Here is a 25050-nt window from a genome sequence, read left to right as displayed (position 1 = left end):
TTTTTTTTTGACTGCAAGAGCAGCCCATAATAAAAACGTATGTAATGCTTCATTAGCTATTCAAGGAAGCCTATATTTTAGTTATAAAGAAAGGGGAGGAGTTTCTCATCATGACCTTTTTTGTCTGTCTTTTCTTGGCAAAGAGTAAGGCTTCTCTTTGGTACTGTGCGAACTCCACACTTGAGCTGAATTAGCTTTTGAACTTTTCATGTACTATAAATCTTAAGAGACAATAAAGTTAAAGTGCACGTCACTAGGTGGCACTGAAACATCGTTGTATGCCAAGTACAGTCTTGAGCTCTTCATCTGTGCTACTAGAGCTGCCTGGATTTGTAAGTGTCAGGGAAATTGTTTTATTGTTAAAGGGCATAGTGTAATATATTCATCTCCATCCAAAGCAGCCATTTAATGCCCTGAAACATGCCCTCTTACAGCTCTGGCCTGTTGACTATGCTTATTTGGTGTAATAATTAGCAGAATTTCTCACTAACAGCAGTACTTACTAACACCTCACATTTTCCTCTGTGTTTTTGTACGTGATGGATTGCGCATTCTATGAATAAAGTTAAGCGGGTCACAGCCTAAGCCCTGTACAACACAGCTATTTTCTGCACAATAGTTTTGAATAGATACATATTAACTCCTTTTTAATCCCTGTGGTGTGTAATGCAAACAAATTTGAGTCTTTTTGTAATAGGCTATTGAAAACTTGTAAGCACACAACAGTTAACTTGTCAACTTAAAGAACAAAAGAAATTGAACGAGGAGCTATAGGAATTAGAGTACACTGTCTTTTAACAATGGCATGCTTTAGAAGCCTGTTGTAATGCTTCATGAAGTTTGGTACAGATCGCTGTACTTTGTTCTAGGGGAACAATTCTCATATGTATGTTAAAGGTGATCTTTCTCCTGTCATGATGTTCAGTTACTCTGCTTAGTTTGAAAATGCAGGTGGGCAGCCCGAGTTAAACGTCTTACTTTTTTTTGCACTTTACTAGCTGGAAATGAGTGAATATGTTGAAAATTGTTCTGATGGAAATAAAAAGAAAAGGTCCTTGAATAAATGCTGTGGTAGGGATCCCTGTCATGGTTCTTTCCAAATGCAGTGGCAAGGACAGATAGAGTTAAGGGTTCCCAGAATTATTACGTAAAGGTAGTCTATTTTAGGTCAACTCCCTAAGTGAAAATCTAATGAAATTCCTATATAATGAGTTAATTCAAGTAGCAGTGATTTGAGACATTTGTCATATGGAAGCTCAGCTCTGCATGGAGACCATCAAACCTTTGTCACTTCTAGTTTAGAAGGGAATTGCAGCATATGTAGCGTTAAGTGTTGGTCATAAGCTCTTGCAGTTGTCTGATACTATTGAATTTTAAAATCCTTCCTTTTTTTTTTTAAAATACTGTATTGTTCATTCTTTTTTCATCCAGCCCTTCTTGAATTCTAGTTACCGCTGAAGCAACTCCATTGTAGAAGGGGAAGTAATACAGCATGTTAAGCCAGCAAATAAGAACAAAGGTGGCTCTGGCAGCTTTCTCTTAATGTCAGTTCCTTGCCCTCAGCCTCCCTTATTAATGCATCTGAGCTGCTGTCACTCAGATGGTTTTAACACAGACATGCATACTATGTGTCAAAAAGAGTGGCCTAGATTTTTGAATTTCAGGTTGAGAGTACCCCAACATATAAAACCACTGTATAAAATTATGAAATGGTTGACTCCAGTCCTTGTAGACACTCTGAAGGAAATGAAATTTACTTATTTTTGTCTTTGACATATCCTCGAAGGAATCAAGAGAGTTTAGAATTTTAAGTTGTCCACAATATTTCCATTTGGACAGACTTGCCTGCGTGCCTTTAATTTTATCCTAGTTCAGAACAATCCTTTTCTTTGTCAAGTTGTACTTCCATATTAGGATTTGTGTGTGTGTGTGCATATCTCTTTTTATAAAGGGTTTTTACCTCTCCTCACTGTTCCTGTTCCTGCCCTTGTACTAATTTACCTGTGGGCTTTTTGATGATGTTCTTATATAACATAGACAAATATTTACTTAAAAAGACAGTCAGAGACTATTTGGTGCTTTTTCTTTATTGGGTCATTTCATGGATTCAGTTTTGAATGTTACCATGCAGTTGATTAAACACGTCAGTATTTTCCTATCAGCCTGGTACAGCTCTAGTATCTGTTATGGATCAGTATGGCTGCCTCTCTTCTTCCTTTGTTTAGACAACGAATCCAAACCATTCTAGAATGAGTTAGTACTCTTTGTAGGAATTGTTTGGTTGATAAATTTGGCAGTAAGAATATGCGGTAGTATAAGTCTAGGATTTTTTTTTTTTTTTTCAGCAGAAGGGAGCAAATAGGACAAAGGAGAGTTGCATTGAAATCTGGAATGGTCCTCTCTCTGCCAGCCTCTCTCTTTTTCACCTTCAGAAATCCAGCTTGTATTTGAGAATAGCATGGAGAAGGGAAGACATGATTTTTACAAAGACTTGTCACTACTGTGCTACTTCACATTCACAAATGACAGATAGTGATAGTAGCAGGACTATCTAGACTCTTAGACCAGTTAGGAATATAAGTGTATGGGGAGAAAGGACAGACAAGTTTCCCTGAAGAAATACACATGGAAGACATAAGAAATAATTTTTGTACATATCCATTTTAGTGGAGTGGTGCTGCTCTGCAAAATTACACCTGACCATTGCAAGTGAGGGAAAAAGTTAAGAAGAAATAAGGTCTGTATATGGAAGTAACAAAAATGAAAACTGGAAATTCAGTATTAGCCTTTGCAAGAGTTAGGATTGTTTTATTACAACAGAATTAATTGAAAAAGTAACAGTTCTTAAGTTTCCTCAAGAAATGTATTAAACAAAATGTTGATTTGCATTAGGAAACTTGCCTTGCTTTGGCACAAAGGAAATGGCTTAAAAGATCTACTTCTTTCATCGCAGATTAGTGCTCTCTTGTATTTCATCTCTTAGTATACCCTAAGCTTAGTCTTTAAATTATGCAAAGTCAGTTTAAGAATAAAATGTGAGTGAAAGAAAATTGAGTAGTCCTTCCTTTAGCTGTGGTTGTTTAGCCTTATGATAGTACTGTAAATGTTCCAAGTACTATGAAATACAGATCCCGACAAACTCTTGTCTAAGTTTGTATGAGTTGTGAGACAGAAGAGAATTTCTAACACCAGCTTTAGGACTTCAGTAAAATACATTCTTACAGAAGTAGACCAGGGTCTTCTGATTCCCTGACCACTGGTGACTGGCAAAGTGATGAATCAAAACCAAACCGAGGAGTGAGATGCATCAAACTTTCAGTTAGTGTGGATCTACTGCCTCCAGTTTATTTGGTTAGGCTGTATGTGCAGAACTTCTTAAGCAAGTAGGGTTTATTCATTGTAGTCTGCTGGTCTAAACAATTTGGGAACCACTGAACTAAAATGTGTCATTTAAAAAAACATCCAAACTTGATATAAAAAAGAATACCCAGGAAGGAGAATTCATCTTGCACAGTGGTGATCTGTTCCAATGGTTAATTATCCTTTCTTTTAAATTGTGCTCCCTGTTTCTGGTCTGAACTTGCCTAACCTTCTTTCAGACCCTGAATTTTGCTAATCGTTCTCTGCCAACTTCAATGTTAAATGTTAGCTTTCTGTTCCCGGTGTGGCTTGTTCGAGAGGCTATGAACAAAACAAAGCCTTCAAACGAAACAAAATTAACTGAGTTTGAATTGTTCAGTACATTTGCATTGTTCGCTATGAGGTTTTTTCTTTAAATAATTTTGTTACAAACACCCCCCTTTCTCTCAGCAAACCCCATATAGCAATATCCTTCTTGAATTTATATGCCAAATTTCAACAGTGTTTCATTAACAGTTGTCTTATTATGAAATTGAGGCAACAACTGCAGTTTATAGGTTTTTCTAAGTGAGTGTTGTTATCATCATTTGACCAATGGTGTAGTTTATGCAAAATTAGGAAATTATTATGTTATAAATACAAAACAATGTCTGTGCATTTATTACACAGGTTACTCTTATAAATATATTTAAAATGTTACAAATTGCATTTTTTGGCACTTGAGTACTCTTGTACAAATATTGACACATATGTTAAATTTGTGTACATAGTGTGATCTGTAATTTTTATGCCCTTGAAAATAATTTGTAAAAAATGATGCAACTGTATTAACATTGTACTCCTGTGTACCTTCAAAAATAACATCTCAATGGTTGTGCTGTTTTGGAAATATGTTGACAGTTCGTATGACACCAAATTTGTTGTAACCACGATAACAAATCACTGATGGTTGCCTTTAAATTGTTTTGGGGAGAGGAGGGGGAATTGCACAAAGCTTCTGCTCAAAGGCTCCTCTAGTGTGGGAAATGTTTGAAGGAAAATCTGTGTTTATCATGTCCTTGAAAAGGACAAATCGCAAAGATTGAAGAGCAGAGGCAGGAAGCATGGTGCTGATTCTGCAGCTGAACCCAGGGGACCTAGCATACCCCTTCCTCTGTGTTCTGTCTGCAGTGATTTTGTTAATTGTGGCATATACTCTCAAGAATTATCTTGTAAATACCTCCTTTAAAATACATCAGCTCTGTATCTGGTGAAATGTGACTAACACAAAAGAAAAGTGTTCCTGGAATACATTTCCTTTTATCTTTAAGGCTTTCAACTATCTTCCTGTCTTTCCATTCCAGAGTGAAGAATACAGTTAAATAATCAAATATGATACCTTGGAAGGCTGTAAAGGTCTTCAAATTTCACAAAGTTTGTAAGTGCTTTTATACTTTCATAGTGCTTATTGTGCTAATAAAATCTCTGGAAAATAATTTAGTTCTGTAAAAAATATCAAGAGTCAACAATTTTGTAACAGCCTACGAGGATGTTCAAATACTGTGTAGTGGGCATGACAGTTACAGTATGTGAAATTTAATGCTCTAGCTCCTTATTGATCTTCCTTGTAGGCGACTGCATGGCACAAGCATTTGCACTTAGCACCTGCTCTTTCTACATTAACACTATCTTCAGCCGTGTTATCAAGGGGACTTTGGAAACCACACTTGATACTAAACTTAAGTATTTAAGGAAATATCTATTTTTTTTCAAGTATCCATTTTCTTTTCACTTTACTTTTGACTGCTGCTTCTTCTGAGTGATGCTTCACAACTTAAAATCCCCCCTCCCCTTTTTTTAAGTATCCTTATTACACATTGGATACTTCTACCATTACCTATCAAAAATATAGAGAGACCAGAAACGCTGAAAGGCTCATTATTTTCTGGAAATGATGAAAAGCTGCAAGAAAATTAATCGCATCTTTGATCTTGCTGGTGGTTCTGAAAAACTGTATTAGTGTGACCTGCTGGTGTGTGTGTGTGTGAAAATTCTTTGTCTGTCTACATCTATGGAAGTTACAAGCCTGTTGCAAAGGTTCTGAATCAGTATCTCAAGCTGTGTCAGCCCTTGGTTCTCATTCTGGAGGTCCTTGGTTAATTCTCTGGTTGTTGGTCAGCGTGTTTGCTCTTGCTTTGCTACACGAATTAGGTATTATACCCCAGTGAAGGCTGTACAATTCCACGTTGTAGATATGCAGTGCTTCCCAAAATGTTGTGGTGATTCTTAATGTTTCTTTCTGTTTCCTTGGGCCATTCAAGGAGAAACAGCACCATGTCACTACATCGCGGTTTAACCCCAGCCAGCAGCTAAGCACCATACAGCTGCTCACTCACTTTACCCCAGTTGGATCGGGGAGAGAATCAGAAGGGTAGAAGTGAGAAAACTTGTGGGTTGAGATAAAGACAGTTTAATAGGTAAAGCAAAAGCTGTGCACGCAAGCAAAGCAAAACAAGGAATTCATTCACTGCTTCCCATCAGCAGGCAGGTGTTCAGCCATCTCCAGGAAAGCAGGGCTCCATCACGTGTAACAGTGACTTGGGACAACAAACGCTCTAACTCCGAACATCCCCTCTTCCTTCTTCCCCCAGCTTTGTATGCTGTCCTATGGTCTGGAATATCCCTTGGGTCAGTTGGGGTCAGCTGTCCCGGCTGTGTCCCCTCCCAACTTCTTGCGCACGCCCAGCCTACTCGCTGGTGGGGTGGGGTGAGGAGCAGAAAAGGCCTTGGCTCTGTGTAAGCACTGCTCAGCAGTAACAAAAACATCCCTGTATTATCAACACTTTTCAGCACAAATCCAACACGTAGCTACTATGAAGAAAACTATCTCTATCTCAGCCAAAACAAGCATGCAATATATTTCCTGTTCATAAGCACAGTATGCAGCTCCTAAGGCTGCGCAGCTCTAGCACCCTACGTTCTGGTGATAGACTTCAGTAAAAGTAAGGTACCACCAATAACTTTGTAGTGTCATTAAAACATGAGAGGTCTACAGACAGCAATGGCAAATGTATCCTTGTTTCAACATTAATGCTTGTTATAATCTATGGTTCTATTTTATCTGTTTTTAAGCTTTATTTAGTCTTTTCACTGTTAAAGGATTGGTGCTTAGTATTTCACTACTGGTCAAACCCACATGGTTTCTTGGGACTGGGTGTATAGGGGTATATTTGCTACATCATGCAGAATCAATTATTGGTGACAGTCACTAAGGTTTCTGTCTGCTCATTCTTTAGAGGTGAGCTGGTTAAGAACTGCTTGATTAAGAAATATAGTTTCTCAGCAACTCTTGCCTATTTCTCAGTGAAACTATGCAAAGAATGGCATGCGGAAGTGGCCCGGTGTCCTTATCTATTCCTTGTGATTCACGAACATGTTGATCTAAAAGTATCCACTGTTTTGAACGTTTTCTTAGGTGCATGCATGGTCTTGTGTCCATATGTTTAAGAAGCAAACTGAAGAACTGGAGATCTGATTGAAACTTGATCATTATTTTCAAACAAAATTTGAATGTTCTTACTTCTCACCTAATACAGCTGATCCATTTACCAACTGGTACCTGCTGGAAAAGAATGCACAAACGATGGAACAATGTTTATTGACAGGTATACTGAGGAGGCTTAGGGGCATTTTGTCAGCAAAAAGTAGCTGTATTTGAACAATTTATCATTTCAGTTTTATATTATGATTACTTAAAGTGCTAATCTGTGTGTGACAAATCTACACTCAGCTGGGTAAGAAAATTGCCAGTTCTGTTCCATTAACAGCCACTGGCCAAAGGAACAATGTTCCTGTAGGTTAAAACAACAGTTAAGGAGACCTTAACACGTCAAGGTGGGGAGAGAGGGGATACTGTTAGCAAAGATGTTTTTCACACATTGCTAAGCTGCTTCAATGCATATATTAACTCTTAGTTCAGTTACATCAGTCAAGTATGCTGTGCATATGCATGACTGGTCTGTATGTGTGTGTGAACCAAAATCTGGGGCTGCTGATTTATGAGAAAGGGTAAGAGAGGTTGAAATTAGTAAGCAAAGCCAAACAGTACCTTTGCAGGAAAGACTATCAAACAGTCTTTTAGACATCTGCTCAGTTACAGATACTGGTGTTAGACCTGAGGTCTTTGCATTACAGCAGATTGTTCATTATTGTGGTGGGTTGACCCTGGCTGGAGGCCAGGTGCCCACCAAAGCTTCTTTATCACTCCCCCTCCTCAACTGGACAGGGAAGAGAAAATATAACAAAAGGCTCGCGGGTCAATATAAGGACCGTTTAATAAAGCAAAAGCAAAGGAAAACAAAAGATTTTATTCTCTACTTCCCAGCAGCAGGCAATGTCTGGCCACTTCCTGGGAAGCAGGGCTTTAGCACTCATAGCAGTTGCTCTGGAAGACAAATGTAAATAAAGAATGCTCCCCCTTCCATCTCCCTTTACTTAGCTTTTATAGCTGAGCTGATGTCATGTGGGGTGGAATATCCATTTGGTTAGTTTAGGTCAGCTGTGCCAGTTATGTCCCCTCCCAAGATCTTGCCCTGCCCCAGCTTGCCATTAAGGTGGAGGGGGGGCAAAAACGTTGGAGAGACAGCCTTGATGCTGTGCCAGCACTGCTCAGCAGTAGCCAAAACACTGGTGTGTTATCAACACCTTTCTAGCTGCCAATGCAGAGCACAGCACTATGAGGGCTGCTAATGGGGAGAACTGACGTCATCTCAGCGAGGCCCAATACAGTTATATAATTTTTTTTCGTGACCGGATCACTTGAACTGCATTCTACTACTTCTGTAACTGGACTGGTTTGTTCAGTGGGAGAGCAAGATGCACAATAGTCATATTAAATAACCTGCATGCTTTATTGTAGTATAGTTAGGAAATGGATTTATGGGCTATTAAATATTGTTAGAGAGTCATAGATAATCTTAATATGAGTTTATATAGAATAATAATAATACTGCAAGTTTTTGTCCTTAATATGAAAATGTTTTTGGCATGTAGTATTGGGGCTGGGGGGGAGCTGTAGTATGTGAAGTGTGGTACAGTATGGTCATATGTCTGCCAGTATTTTTGACAGGCTGGATTATAGAGAGAATGTAGTAGGGACAAAGCTTTTGGTAAGACTTGAGCGTAATGAAGGGTAACCTGGAAATGTAACTTTTTAATGTGAGTAAATGGTGCTGGAAAATTGGCCAGTCCCTTAAGATCTTTTAATAATGAGTGGAGTTTACAGAAATAATTTGAAGAAAAAAATTTCTGAAATTAATATATGTGATAATGGAGGCAAAAAAGCTGTAATAGTGCATTTAGAATGTATTTTTTTATTACTCTAGGATCATTTCTGACATAGCTGGTTTTAGTGAGCCACTTGAATGATCTTGATTGCTATGAAGTTTTAATAGCTAACACTTAGAAAGCGTTGTAGTTTAAACAAATGTTAACTTCAAAATCACATTTCTTCTTTACAAAACTATCCCAAATTTGGTGTGTCTCTTACTTTAAAATTTTTCTATTTTTTAAAAACATGTGAAAGAATGTTAGGAGGTAAGGTTGTGGAAGTTCCTGTAAAATGGTGGCTTTTTTCTAAATGGGCTCTTAGTATTGTGTCACAATATTTTTACTATATAAAGTATTTAATCTTCCTCCTTTATGAAGCCATTGAGCTCTCACTTCAGAGCACTAGCCCTTTTCTTCATGCATGACTTGAAAGAAGTCCACGTTTTGTTATAGTTGACTAAAAACAAAAAGAATGAAAGAGAAACATGGGCCCTAATGTACATTCTTACATGGGGAAAAAGCTAATAGAGAGGAGGGATTTTTGGAAAACCAAAGGTTTGCATCTGAACTTCTGATTCAAATCTTTCTTTCATGACTATATTGATTCTCAGTGCCTTGCTAAACCTGATAACCTTTTGGAAAACAAAAGACTATTGGGAAAAACAGTATTGGAGGTAGATATGATACCTTCTTATGCTTTGAATAGAGGCCCTTTTTTTAGGAGCTGCCCCAGAAATTTCTGCAAACACATTGGATTGTATTGAAAACAAAAAAACTTAACTGGTTTACTAGTTCTGGTCCCGAGTCAGTATTCTCAAAAGTGTAAAAACTTCAGCAGGCAATTAGCAAAACTTCTTAGGATGAAAAAATTGGCCAATGTTTTAAGAACTTCTAATGAAAGGAGTTAAGGCAGAAGGGCTTTTGTAGGCTGTGAGTGGAGATGATGTTTCAAAGCTACCAGGCCTTCCTTTTGCACTCACAGTATATTTGCAGTATATTGTTCCCTCCTTTAGCTTCAGTAAGATTATTTGTCAGATCTAAACATGAGATAGATAAAATTCAGCCTGAATAAAATGTCTAGCTTTCTTTTACCTCTCTTTGCTGTAAGATTGCTGGGGGTGGAGGGGAGTAAAAATGAGGAGCATTTTCAATCTTTCTTTATAAATAAAAAAACCACAGACATCATTGACCCAATGAAATTAAGGCAACATTAAGTGGGACTTGAGTCACGGTAACATGAGTCAGGCAGTGAATCAGAAAATTCAATTATTTTGCAAGGAAGAGTGTGTATGAGTACGTAGAATTGTTTTGCTTGTTGTACAGTTTTCTCTGCATTAGGCAAGCACCAGCTTGCCTGAAATGTAGATCAAAGAGTCCAGCCAGTTCTCAGCCATCCGCAGAGTATTAAAAATGGTTGTTCCCTAGTGTGATGTGTATATGAAATATTTGTAAATAATAAATATCTAAGAATTGTTAAAATAGGAAGTTAAATGTAACAGTGAGATATTCGTTTTTTGTTTGAATTGTCGTCTTTCATGTATCTTTTCCATAGCATGATTTGTCTTTTGCTTCATTCTGCATAATGCTGATTGTAAGGTGAGAGTAAGTAATCAATGGCTGAAAAAAAGGTTGCTTGTATCCCCTCAGAGGTCAGAAATGTGCCTGTTAGAAGTTTCAAAATACTGTCTTTTCTGAAAAAAATTTTTTTTAGGGAATTAGGAGGTAGACTTTTCCACAATAGTGAGTAACAGTCATGTTTTTTGGCAGTCTGCTAGTTTGAATAAAGTGTATATTTTAACTGCTCATCTTGTTGTATAACTAAAACCTAATTTCCTTAAATGTTTCATAGGCACTGTTTTATCTGTCCATCTCTTGGAATTGTGTGACTGACTTTTTACACCAGTATGGGATGCTGCTCCAGGTCCAGAGAGATTACTTGGTGTAGCGAAGCTGACGTTTTCCCCAAATTCAGATGAAATGCAGGGCAGCAAACAGGGTTATCTGTTTAGAGGTGAATGCTACTTGCATTGACTTAAGTCTCCCTTGTGTTAACAAATGCAATTTCTTCAAGAAATTCTACACTGTGCTTTATGCTGCGTAGTGGGGGAAAAACCCCAGACTTTTGCTTCTTAATGTTTTCAGTGTTTTTATGTGTTAGAAATTGTTGTGACACTGCAGCTTTAAATTTATTGTTAGAACTAATTTCAATGTGATTTCAGTAAAATTAGTTTTTATAATACATTGTTTCAGCCAAGACAATGATCTGTAAATGGGAAAATTACTATTGTCTTCTGACTTGTTTGATGATGAAACTAAGGGGAATTCTATGTTTGAAACATGTAAGGCCTTCACAAGCCTTTGTAGCCTAGATATTGAAGTTTGGTCTTACAGTTAAGAGAGAAATGAAACCTTTTGAGAATGGTATTGACACCCTGTAGGGAAATATGTCAGCTGCAAAAATTTTTACACTGTCATGCTTCTTGGCCAGAAAATGTCATTAAGTCCCATCTTTCCCTTATATCACTTAATTTGAAAACAACAAACCACATGTGTGTAACGTAACTGCATTTTGGTCTGTGACTTTGATGTGTATTAGCTGTGTTTCTATTACTACTTCTGCTCTGTAACGTACAATACATTACTTCTATTGCCATGAAGAAACTTAGGAAAAAAAAAATACAAATGTTATGTATAGTGATTGAGAGATTCCAATTTTTGCTATTCCACTTGCTGAATTTTACAACCAACCTTCTCATTAATAAACCCATTTATTACTAATAAATGAGTGGAGATTGTTAATGTCTGCAGGAAGTTCATTGCACACTCTAAAATTGGGCATTAGTGCTTCTGGTATTTATTCCAGAGTCAGATAAAATAGATCTATTAACACTCACAGCAGCCTACAAAATTAGATATTTGCAGAGATTTTCTCCTTTCTGAAGGCCCAAGTACCACACTTAACAAGGTTTCTTGAGCAGTGCACAGTGCATAATGATGTTATAGGGATGCTGCACATAAGATTGTCTTTCTTGTATTGGCATCACTAATGTATATATAAAAACCACATTGGTTTTTAAAGTGTAAGAAACCTAATACTGGTACCTAAATAAACGGTTACACTGTTAATAATTTTTAAAATGTGAAAATCAAATTTACAAAAATGCTTTTTAAGTTGCCTGATACCTTCAAGTAAAGGCAATTTTTTTTTTTATTTATTTAAGTGTTTATGTGTTAGAGCCTATAAGCAATGTTTATGTAACAGTGCTTAGACTTATACATCAGCCAGCTGGTATAGCCAGATAGTCAGTTTTTGTCTTTTTTTACTTTTTGGAGGTATTTGTGAGTAGCTTGATGTTTTTGACATCTGTGTGACAGCTTCTTGCATAAGAGATGAGCAGCATGTTATACCACCCAGCTGTGTGTATTAGTCTGTACATCAAGCTGAAGAGCGGCACTTAGCCAGATCTGACAATCAAATGTGAACTAGTACTACCTATACACAAGAGTGCATTTTAATGTTGTGTGCTTTTTGCCAAGAGGCTGGTACTTGACAAAGAAATTGTCAGAATCTCTCTTCTTCCCACCTCTTTTTTTTTTATTTTTTTCCCCCCACAGATGTGAGTCCATGTTGAAATATATATTTTTTTCCTGCAGTTTAATATGGTTTATCTTACAGATAACAAAGCCAATCTAATGTTTTCAGTAATTTCATGGAATAAAATTCTAGCAAGCTTTTTGTAATAGGGAAGTGTTATTGGTTTAGAATATGCAGCAAATTAGCGTGTCATTTTCTGCCAACTTAATCTGAAGTTACATTATGCTCGGTTTCACCAATGACTTTATGTCAACATACCAACAACCTGTCCCCAGAGAAAACTAGGGACCTAGAGAAATTACATTGCTAGTTCATAAATTTCAGTGCTGCTCTTCTCAGTCTAGCTAAGAGTCAGTGATCAGCAGATTGTGAGTGCAGAGATGAGTGAGAGCTACCTGCTCTTATTTTAGTTTGACTTATCTGTTAGACCTAAACCTTAAAGTCTTCTATACCTCCTCATGATTTTAAGCCTCTGTCATCTTCCTTGATGTTTAAATTTGAATAAATGAAATTCACTGTCACAGAATAAAATACATAGTAACACTCTTCATAGCTGAGCTTTCCTTTTTTATGTATTTGCTGTAAGTCAGGAGTTAGTTACTGCATGTAATATTTCTTTCTTCCTTCCTTAAATAGGATTGCCAGAATAGGGAGGATCTATTTTGACCTGTATATGCGACCCAAAAAGATTACGAAAAGGTGAATTTACAAGAAGAAAAAGAAAAATTTAACAATGAATTCTTTTGTCTGCGGAATAGTCAATTTGCAGTGACATCTAGGTGATGAAATGTGTAGTTGTTCCCATATAACTTGGTTTTATGAAAGTGTTAGTGATACCCTTTTTTAACTTATTCAATGTTTTCCTTTTGTATTACACCCTTATCATTCTTTTGAAAACTGTATTCCATTTCCATCTGGTCTTGCTCTCGCAACATAAAAGTATTGAGCGAGCTGCAACTTCAATTATTTCTTGTGACACTGTTTATGTAGTTGAAAATACTGCAATAAAATAAGAATTTGGATCCTGTTATCTGAAATATTTAAGCATTATGGCAGATGTAGTTTTATGAACTTTGAGTTGCATTTTTATTAGTAAATACTTGTCAATGATCAAAGCTTGAAAAGAAACCATCCTTGCAAGCTAAAAGAAAGAAGAAATAAAGGAAACAGTGTAATAATTTTCTAGGCCAATACTTCCACTGTAACAATTTTTACACTGTTGTTAATCTGTATTTACATCATGTTGAGTGAGTGTTGGATTAGACTGTGGATAGATAAATGTGCATGGACTTGTCATGGATTGGGATTGTTTGATTCCAAAAATCTGATGGCATGTTTCAAGCATCTCTTGCACTTTCCAAATCTTTAGCTGCACAATTAATTTTATAATGCATACAAAAATTGTATTTTTATTTTTTTTTTTTATAAAAACCTTGAAAATGCAGTTTGGGGAGAATCAGGCTTTTATCTTAGCAATTTCTTAGTGGTTGTGTTGATTAAACATTGGTGGAGATACTCTTGGTCTAAAACAGAAGTAAAAAGGGAGTTAAGAGAACAAGGGGGACAGAGAAAACCTGCTCTTCACAGTCAGCTGGTTCTTAGCGTGCTGCCAGCATCAAACCAGACTTCTGGCTGTCTGCTGGGATGGCAGTTCTTGAGGATAACATTTTAAATATTGTCAGCTTGTAGGGACTTTGGTATGCAGTAGGTAGTGTTTTCTTTTTCCTTCATACACCCATTTCAGGAAACATTTTAGAGTATGCCCAACATTGAGGCTCATTGTTTTAATGAAGTATATGATTGAGCCATGTAATGTAATATGAGCTTTGTACCCATTGGATCCAGAAATTGAAGTAGAAAATAAAATGAAAAAGAAATCAGAAATTAGTATCTAGGTATAAAGTAGGCATAGTTCTGAAGAACATAAAACCAAGATGGATTTTCATCAGTATAATAAGGACTGATTATCTAAAAAAGAATATAGGAGGAAAAATACTCACATGCTCTGAAACTACTTAACCTGAATTACTGCTTTGTAATTGGAAAAGCTCCACCAGTTTTTTTGCATCCATTTTTCCTTATTTAATTTTCCAGAATTGAAGGCAGTAAGAGAAATAATTGCACATGTTTGTGTCTTTTTAATACAACTACTTTTATACTTGGCTGTTCACGTCTTGGGTTTTAGTCTAATTTTCTGTTTCAATTTTACCCTTCCAAAACAGAAAAAAAAGCTTCTTGAAGAGCTTGGAGAGAATAGACTTCCATATATGACACCAGCCGATGCTGATTTCCATCAGTTGGTAATGTATTTGCTTTAACCGTACTTTTTTTAAACTAAAATGGCTGTTTGCACTGAAAAAACCAAATAAATCTTTCTTCAGAGAGACACTGTGAAATCTGATATGAAAAAGGTATCCTGATGGCTGATAATGTACTTTCAGGTGGTATGAAATAAGATCTCTAGAATTGAGATATTCAAGAATAAAAACTTAACTTATTTTTAGGATTTTGCCCTGAGTATCAGTACCTGAGTACCAGGTAATACATGTAACAATGAATCACAGTTTCTTATGCTTTGTTAAAATAAAATACATGTCACCATTCTTTTAGAGATTTGGGGGTTTTTTTTTGTTTTTTTTTTCTGAGTTGTGAAGAGACCTATTCTTTATAGTTCAGGTTTGGCAAAATAGGGAAAATATTAACATAGAAAATTGAAATTTTTTAGTTTAATTCTACTTTCAAACAATAAGTAACCCTTAAGACTTTGCTTACAAAATGAACTGTGGAAATTGGAATGCATGCCTCAAATGAAACCAAATAAAAGTAAAAACAGGCCCAGTAGCCACATTAGTAGTAAACCGAATGAGTGTATGGAAGAGTATCATGAAATTAATAGATTATTCTGCATCTATCTTGGATCTTTCTAGGTCCAAAACATCTGGCAAGAATTGTAGGTTCAATCAGATCAAATTGGAATATGGTAAGATGAAAAGCATAAGAAAGAATCTTGTAGTTTGAACAGCTACAGCAAGTGTGCTTATGTTACAGGCATGTCACGTTTCTTGTATTGATATATGGCTCAAAGGTGTCTATGGTAGCATAAAAATAGGTCTGACTCTTTCCTTGCAAGGATGAATTTCTCTTTTGTAGGATTCCAAGACCAAGAAGCCAAGAAGGGTTTAGCACACATCACACTATAGGGAAGGAAGGATGCATTTATGGGTCAGGTACTGGACTGTGGGTCAGAAGCATGAAGTCAAACTCCAGTTTTGCCATGGGATTATAGTTGTGATATTGAGTAATCTGTAGACTTCCCTCATGTTTCCCATTCATTTAGGTTGTAGGATGCTTAGGGAAAGCATGGTTTTCTCTGTATTCTTACAGTAGTGAACATAGTGGAAGTAAGCTCTTGATTGGGATCTTCAACAGCTGTAAGGATAATAATATGAAAACACATAGCTTGCTGTTAACTATAAAAGCACTTCTGTGGGTAAGGGCAAGGAAAAGTGTAGAAGAGCCTAACAGAATGATTATTTTTTTTTTATCTGCAAAAACCCCCACCCTAAACACATTCTTTTCAGTCTTAAACTAATGTTCAAGAAGCAGCTGTTCCCCCTTTTGAGACTCAGGCTTACTGTTTTCTCCTTCTTAGTCCTGTTACATCCCCTTCTGTTTCTTCTTTTATATCTGTTGCTGCCAAGAGCTGCTATGCCTAGCATCTTTTCCTTTTTCCCATCTTTGTAAATCAACAGTCTCGTGGAGCTGATGTGAAAAGAGAAGATGGAGCCAAGGTTGCCCAAGTGGCATCTCATTTGCTTAGTATCAGTGTCATGGTTTAACCCCAGCCAGCAACTAAGCATTATGCAGCCGCTCACTACCTTCCCCTTCCACCTAGGGGCATGGGGGAGAGAATAGGGAAAAAAAAAGTAAAACTTGTGGGTTGAGATAAAAACAGTTTAATAGAACAGAAAAGAAGAAACTAACAGTGATAATGAGAACACTAATAAAATGACAATAGTAATAATAAAAGGATTAGAATATACAAGTGATGCACAATGCGATTGCTCACCACCTGCCAACTGATGCCCAGTTAGTCCCTGAGCAGCGATCTCCCCACCCCCCCCACCAGTTTATACACTATATGTGATGTCCCATGGTATGGAATACCCTGTTGGCCAGTTTGGGTCAGCTGCCCTGGCTCTGTCCCGTCCCAACTTCTTGTGCCTCTCCAGCCTTCTTGGTGGCTGGGCATGAGAAGCTGAAAAGTCCTTGACTTAGTCTAAACATTATTTAACAACAACTGAAAACATCCGAGTGTTATCAACATTCTTCTCATACTGAACTCAAAACATAGCACTGTACCAGCTACTAGGAAGGCAATTAACTCTATCCCAGCTGAAAACAGGACAATCAGTAACCCATAAATATAGAAGACAGTGGGAACAAGATAAGCAGTGAAATCAGACCTGTTCAAGCCTTAATAGAATTTAGATACATTCTTCTTGCATCGTATAGAATTATACTTTTTGTGTAGTGTTTGTGTGCATGCTAGATATTTTTAAGTATATGTTAAAATCATAAGCATCACAAGCACTTTTTAAATTTTTAGGGTGGTTATGAAATGTTACTTAAATCACAGCTATAGATATTTGTGCTGGTTTTGGCTGGGATAGAGTTGATTTTTTTCATAATAGCTAGTATGGGTAGTTAAACCATGACAGTACTACAAGTTCCATGATGCTTACATGTACTACAAATGGAGAGGAAAAGAAGGGTGAGGGCTTGAGGGCAACAAATTGGCAAAATAAAATTTCACATAAGGTTTAGTTTTATAGTCAGTCTTTCCTGCAGAGACCTACCTTACTTCTTGAAGGATCCACCCCTTATAAAGCAGTATTCTTTGAACATGTTGGAAAGGTTAGGTAGAATGCAAGTAAAAAACTACACTATCCTGTCAGGTGTGGAAATGTGCAGTCTGAACAAAACTAAGAAATTCTGTCCCAAGCCAAACTTCACTGGCATCTTCTTTCATTGTGTCTCGCCTGATGAAGGATTTTAGAAATGGGCCTCAAATCACAGGCTGAAATAATGTAATCTTCAAAGCCAGTTATGAACAAGAAAAAGCCAATTAACAAGGCCATTCACAAATATCTGAAGTACAAATATAAATTCATGATGTAAGTGGCAGTTTGCTTATCAAGGGCCCTTATTGCTGATTTCTAACTTTATTCTGTCACTTGTGTCATCCTGTAGGGTGATTCTCTGTGTTGAGTACCACCATTAGAAGTGAAAGCATGTGTATATTTAACATCATAGAATTGTTTAGGTTGGAAAAAGACCTTCAAGATCATCAAGTCCAGCCATCAACCATGCCCACTAAACCATGTCCTCAAGTTCCTTGTCTACGTGCTTTTTGAGTACCTCCAGGGATGATGACTCCGCCACTTCCCTGGGCAGCCTGTTCCAATGCCTGACAACCCCTTCAGTAAAGAATTTTTTCCAAATACCCAATCAAACCCCCCCCTGCCGCAACTTGAGGCCATTTCCTCTTGTCCTATCTCCAGCCACCTGACAGAAGAAACCAGCACCCACCTCACTACAACGTCCTTTCAGGTAGTTGTAGAGAGTGTTAAGGTCTCCCCTCAGCCTCCTCTTCTCTAGACTAAACAGCCCCAGTTCCCTCAGCCGCTCCTCATAAGACTTGTGGTCCAGGCCCCTCACCAACTCGGTTGTCCTTCTCTGGACACGCTCCAGCACCTCAATGCTTGTAACATTCATATGAAGAATTCAGCATCAGTTGTGCTTGCTTTTTTTTTGTCCTGTAGTTGCCAGCAAGGTACTTACTTCTTTCAGAGAGAATAGCGAATTAACCTTTAATACTTGCTGTCAGAGTTACAACACAGAGTACATAATTACTCTCCCTTCCCCACCCCTCCAAAACAATAAGATGTCCAGTGTGAACCCAGCATTCACCCTGTGTTCTGATGGGTTAATGCTATCCATATGTAGGACATAGCACAGTGATTAGTTGGAGATTTAAAGAAGACCAAACTGTTTTCATGGGATGTGCTGGAAATGTGTTTCCACTTCCTGCTTCTGAGATATCGGGGGGGGGTTGTTGGGTGGGTTTTTTGGTTTGTTTTTTATTCTTTGTTTGTTTGTTTGTTTTAAGGCAGAATCCTAAGTATACTGTGTGAAACTTAATGATAAAATAGTTCTTAAGCATGTAATCTTAAAACACAACCCAAGGGTAAAATGCCTCTGACTTGGCTGGCAACAAAATGTGGAAGACATTACTTGTGCAGTTCAGGAGGGGAATACAATGTTGTTACCTTTGTAAAATCTGTGTGCTTCCTCTCTACTGCATGTTTTCAGGTATTTAGTTGCTTTACATCGTATTGGTGTTTCTCTCCTCCTGTTGTAATAATTGTTTCGAATTTCAAGTGTGCAATTCATATCAGAAATTCAGTACATTAAATGGTTTAAAAATACGTTGTAATAATGACTTTTAAAATATGCCATAACAGCATATGTAATGTGGTAATTGGTTAATCAGACCTGAGTATCTCTGATATTTATTAACATTTATTTATTTAGAATTATTTAAAGAAATATGGAGATACTGCTATAGAACTGTTAGGGCTCTTTCTTTTATACATATCATTTGCATAGTGAAACAAATCATACATTAATAATCTTCATATGTCACAACTTACAACGTTCTGTCATGATTAAGTATGATTGTGAAAGAATACTTATGATTCCCATCAACCTATACCCACACATCTGACTGTAACCTATAGCTGCAAATTCTTAAAATTTGCAGTTACTGATTTAATTAGTTATTCTTTATAAGGATTTTTTCACTGTACTATTCAAAGGTTACAGATACAAAGCACTGACTGAAACAAAGGGGACAGTTCAGGACCTCTAAAGGAATTGTTTCAGGCTTTTGGCAAGCTCAGGCTAATTGCGTTTATCAAGTTTATATTCAGTTTTTTTTATTGAAAGCTGGGATCCAGTGTTCTATGTTGGGGATTGTAGTGGGACCTTTAAACAGATATCTGGGACTATTTTCAAGTTTTGGTATTTAAAGTTAAGTACATAAGTATTACTGTCAGAAACTATTATTATCTGTAGGTACTGTTACGTGATTTTTCCTCTCTCTAGGAAGCAAGTTTTTGGAAACCATAAGAATGTGTAAAGAAAGGGAGTTAGCTTCACTGTAGAAAATCACAAGAAATGGTGGCAAGGTTTATAGATAAAATAAGATTTATTATGTGTAATCATTATTTTTAAAATAGACTTTCTTTTATGTTCCCCTTTTTAGTAGAAACAAATGATCCTATAAAGCCATCCCTTCAGTGTTGTAGAATAACAGCATGTTATGATGCAAAAGTCTAACTGTTTTCATGCAGTGGAAAATGTGCATACTGACTTACTGCCTACTTTGTGTTTTTTAAAGGCACCTTTTCTGGATTTTAAAATTAATTGCCTGAAAGGCAGGTTCAAATCTGACTTGGAAGTAGATAGTACTAGTAAAGTGGGTTTGAGTTGTACCAGAAGGAGCCCACAGATGGATCGTAGGTTAGTGTGCTGCTTTTGTGCTGGTGGCATTTATTTGTTTTTTAAAAGCACTTTGAACATAAGCTATTATGTTAGTAAAAGTTTTGATCATCAGTTTTGTGCATCCATATGCTGTTGCCGCATTGCTTAATGCCTTCAGATTTCAGTTTACCTGATTCTTTTTTTCCCTCAACACCATCAGTATCTACCTCTTCCCCAGACTAGAGTCTAAGTTCTGGACAAAAGGAAGTAGGTGTAGGGAGTTGTTCAGAGCTTCACACCTGCTAATTAATACCTGATAGGCTCACATTACAGCCTTTCCCTTACTGAGGGCACTAGTTTGCATCTGTTTCTTTTATTTATCTATTAATTTTAATGAAATACGTGGGAACTTAGTCTCTAGCCTTTGTCTGGTTTGGCAAACAGTCTCAGCAGTAGTTAAAGCAGATTTACAGGCGACCAATAAAAGGTGTGATTATGTGATACTCACTTCCTTAGAAAACCAGATTAACAAAATAAAATTATCCAAGCCTTCTTGGAGTTGGAAGCAGTATTTTGCATATAAGCAAGATACTGCTGATTAGCAGCGTTATACCTTGCTGGGAGCTGTTGCCTCCACACACTGCGGGATTCTGAACTCCAGCTGATACCAGAGCTGATGTGGCCAGAAGAGGGTATGAGGAAAAAGGATATTACATGTGGGGAGATGAGGAGGAAAATAAGTTTGGAAATTTGCTTTTATCTAGAAGGGGAACTTTTATATAAAAATAAGAGACCTAGTTGGCATGCATTGAGGAATGTGAAAATAGAAAGGACCAGTATGTCAAGGACTATTTTGATGATAGAGGTGCAGCACAGCAGAACATTGGCCTTTTTTGAAAAGTTACATTTTTATTTGTTATTTTTGCCCTAAAAATTGTTGTTATATGAAACTATTTCAGTTTATCATGTAGCTCTCTAGAATTCTGTACATCAGAATGAGACAGAATGGTCTTTGCAACTGTTGCAAAAAGAGGAGTCGCTTTGTTACTGCTTAATGTTCTATTGTTTGTATACTTAAAGGTAATATCTACAGATTCATCAGGGGAGCTTATATGTTCCATTGATTTCTGCAGAATCCTCAGATATATTTATTTATTTATCTAGAGATTTGCCCTGGTGATACTCTCTGGTTACAGGCCACTGGTATAGATCCACAGTTTCTGCAATATATTGGAATATCAAAACAAAGTAACAAACACTGGCATCTATTTCTTCACCATATTCTAGACTTATGCTTGATAACTTGTCAACTCAACCTTGTCTGTTCTTAAATATATGAAATACTTTGGTTCCTGTAAAAAGAATAATCCTTTTTGTTGTTTGTTGGTTTGGTTTTTCTCTCCTTTAGTGGAAGACCAAATATTCCAAGCTGATTTTCAGAAAATCTGATACAGTACCTGAAGAGCTCCATCAAATGGTACAAGAAGGCTTTCTGACCTTGCGAAAACACGATTGTTTCTTTCAAGATCTTGTAAGGATCAAAGGAAAAGATTTTGTTACCCCAGTGTCTCGTATATTAATTGGAAACCCAGGATGCACTTACAAGTACTTGAACACAAGATTATTTACAGTTCCTTGGCCTACTGAAGGTTATGATATAAAATATTGCAGTCCTCAAGTACATGATGCTTGTAAAGCATTAATCAGACTTAATGACTACTTGCATATTGAAGCAGTCAAGGCATTACAAGGGCAAAATTTGTTTGAGACCAAAGAAATTAAAGATAGTACTGTAATAGATAGGGAGCAAAATTTTGCTACTACTTTTATGGATAAAGGGTCAGTTTCAAAAGATCAAAGCAGTTGTTGTGTATCAGAGGATGACTACATAAGTCTAAAGAACAGAACATCTTATAACTTGACTTTATTAAATTATATGGATCCACTACAAATGCTATACTTGAAACAAGAACCTTATTTTGGAATGGGGAACATGGCAGTGAGCTGGCACCATGACGAGAATCTGGTTGAAAGGTCAACGGTTGCTGTGTACAGTTATAGCTGTGAAGGTGAGTGATGGGAGGTATGAGTTAACTAGTGATATAAATATCTTAAATCCTTGAAGCTCTTTTATGTTTCCTTGTGTGTATGTACATAAGCACACCTGCATGTTAATCTAGATTTGTCACGTGCTTCTGAATCCATTGTGGTACTTTTTGTATTTAAGCCCTATCTTTATTTCTACTAAAACCTATACAAAATATACCTGTGTTTACTGCAGCTGGCTTATCAGTTGTTCTCTAAGTAGTTTTAAAAATTGATATGATTAACTTCCTGACTAAGAGCCAGGAAATCAAAATCTGTCAAATACTTATTTCAGGTTAACGCATGTGCGTATTTGCTATCTTGTAAAATGTTTTGTTGTAGTTGAGGTCACCATCTTTATTGTGTTATTTATCATATACAGACTTGCTTCTGCTTTATGCTGATTTTACTACTCTTCTTTCTTTGGGAAGATCATTTTAGGTTGGTTTTGTATGAAAGTATTACTGTATTTGCTTGGAAGTACATACATTTTGTCTAGGCATGCTGTAGTGCTAATAATGCATGTTTTGCGGAGGACTTGCCAACATTTCTGTAGTTGGGAAGGGTGAAAGTTTTCCATTAAAAGACCTGTAGTCTGACAGGCTTTGCAGGCTCTTAGTTATTTAAAAACCATTTAAATGCAGTATTGGGAGGGGAAAAAATAGTAGTTGTAGTTGAAGAGTCATTAAATACTTAATTTTCAGTTTAAGTACCTTTCCCATTTTTATCTTTATTTAAGAACAGACCTGAGGATTTTTTTTTTCCTGGTTTATTTTTTCCTAACAATTTTTGAACAAAGCCTTGGATTTTTTTTAATGCTTTCCAGTTTTGCAAACATAAGATTAGAATTTAGACACTCGATTTGAATTTGCAAATGCTGCGTTACGTTTCATAATTTGGTCCTTCCAAAAATCCTGTGATGTTTGCTTCAAAACATGGGAGGAATTCATGTTGACTTTGGTAGATTTTGGCTAAAGACCATGATGTAAAAATAATAGCTTATACTTTTATGTGCATTCCTCTGTTAGTTTTGTTATTAGTTTTGAAACTATGGGTCACTTTGTTACTTAACATTCAGCTTAAATCATCATATTTACATTTTCCTGGGCATAAAACATCAACTGGCTTAGCAAACTCAATAGAAGAGATTCCCTAACTAATAGAAATGTCATTTTGTTCATTAACTTCTTTCTGTCCTATTTGCCAAAGACAGTGATATTTTATGTCCAGTAAATGTATTTTTTCAGTAGTGCTGTAGATAAATATTTTGTCAGTTACATTTTAAGTTAAAGAAACATAAACATGAACTTGAAGTAATAATGGTGTGTGTGAGGATTTATTATAATATGCTTAAAAACTTTTTACTTTAACATAAAACTTGCCTGTGGAGGGGAAAAAATGAGTCCCTTTAACTTCACAGAGCTATAAATTAACAAATAAGAAAGCTGCTATGTTTATTCATAACTCACCACTTGATTTTGTTTCTTCAAGTTCAGCAAGTTAGGTAAAAATTATGCTGTTTTAACACCATGGCAAATTCTATGCAAGATTTGATTGATGAGGGTAGAAGTAAATATTTGAATATTTAAACCAAAAATTATTTTTATATCTATTTGTAATGAATGTTTTTGCCACATACGGGATTTTTTTCATACCTGAAAATTTGTTTGGGTTTTTTTTCCTGAAGGATTTCAAAACAGATGTGAAAACTTAAAAAAAGCTAGGAGCTTTCCAGTGAATAAATTGATTATTCTATCATTTACATTTACAAAAAAAATATTAAAAAATTACTACATCAAATTTTTTGTATTTTTGCAATGATTCTGAAAGTTTTTGATTACATTGAAATTTGATTACATAGTGTGTGGGGGATCTCTTGGCAGGAGGTGGTGATATTAAAACTTCAGTGTAGCTGGAGATAGTGTAAAAGATGCTTTTTTTGGAAGAAAATTATTTATGAAGTCAGATCTAAATCTCAACAAGATTGAATTCCACTTGATAGCTCTTGAGCATGGCTCAAGTTGGTTTCATGAACTTTAGAGGGATTTTAAGGTGCCTAGCATGGCTCCTGAGCATCATGAAGAAATGTCCTCTAGTATACCTTTATGTGATAACAGTTCACTCACACCTGTCTGGGTTCAGGTTGTGGTTGCCATTGTATATTCCTAAAGGGAAGCTGTGTTTATAGTTGGCCTACTTATTCATAAATTGGAGGAAATGGAACCTGTTTATAGTTTATGAATATGGCATTGTAATTAAAGTGACAGTAAATACTCGTGTGTGTTGAAGTTTTCTACCCAGCACATTCAAGAGAAGTAATTAGTCTAATTGATTTTAGAGCAATAAATAGATTGTCTTTTTGCTCTTCTGATTTCCTGTTTATAGCTTTCAAATGCTGGTGGTTAGAAACTTATCGGTGCTTATAATATTATTTTTTCCAGTTCCATATCACTTCAATGTGTTGGTGGTTTCTGCAGTTCACAAAGACTGTCAATATTTCCTGTATCTCTTACCAAGCTCTCCATAACTGTGAAGCATGAGGAAGCTCCCCATCTTTATGATGATTGTTGTAGAATGGTATCTTGACTCCTCTTCCCATTTTCCATAAATACAGTTTCCTTTTATGCCAGTATCTTTTATTAGTACTTACTCCATTAATTCATTTAGTATTGACTTAGCATTGAATTCTCACTGTAGTGTATAAAGACTATCACAGAATCATTATAGAATACATAATAAAAAGAGTAGAGGTGGTCAGAAAATTTTGATGGAACAATTTTTCCTTAGAAGATGTTGATTAGATGGATTAGTAATTTTCTGGGAGAAAACACTGATTCTGTGGGAAATTCAAACATAAATTAAGCATGTTGATATTTGTTAAAACTATCTTGATTCTCTTTTCTGCTAGGTCTTGGGCATTTTTTTGTCAGCTCTCTATTCCACAAATTCTCAGTGGTCTCTGTGGTACTCCAAACACTGAGGATCTGTGGCAGCCCCTTAGCACGGGGAAGCTCGGGCTTCCCGAGCTTCATGGCTAGTACCAATCTATGCTGCTACAAATGCAGAATCCCTGGGTTTTCAGATTTTGAACAGCAGGAGCCCTAGGAGTCAAGCAATCTTACTGTGTTATGGCAACTGTTTGTTGGACTGTTTAG

General features: G+C 36.4%; 1 protein-coding gene across 6 annotated transcripts in view; it reads left to right on the top strand.

Moving 5' to 3' along the window:
* FTO (fat mass and obesity associated) overlaps positions 1–25050 on the top strand; it is a 259203-nt gene that overhangs the window by 32818 nt on the left and 201335 nt on the right. For 4 of the 6 annotated variants that reach the window (XM_010584883.1, XM_010584855.1, XM_010584885.1 and 1 more), the window contains exons 2-3: positions 14485–14562; positions 21219–21879. In XM_010584883.1, coding sequence (XP_010583185.1) covers positions 14485–14562; positions 21219–21879 — 739 coding nt within the window. Of the gene's footprint in view, positions 1–12898; positions 12962–14484; positions 14563–19814; positions 19850–21218; positions 21880–25050 lie in introns of those variants that run through there. The other 2 variants (XM_010584865.1, XM_010584890.1) reach the window with 2 other exon arrangements.

This window comes from Haliaeetus leucocephalus, unplaced genomic scaffold (assembly GCF_000737465.1).
Source record: "Haliaeetus leucocephalus isolate CR32 unplaced genomic scaffold, Haliaeetus_leucocephalus-4.0 Scaffold92, whole genome shotgun sequence".
Lineage (NCBI taxonomy): Eukaryota > Metazoa > Chordata > Aves > Accipitriformes > Accipitridae > Haliaeetus > Haliaeetus leucocephalus.
This window is presented reverse-complemented; position numbering and strand designations above follow the sequence as displayed.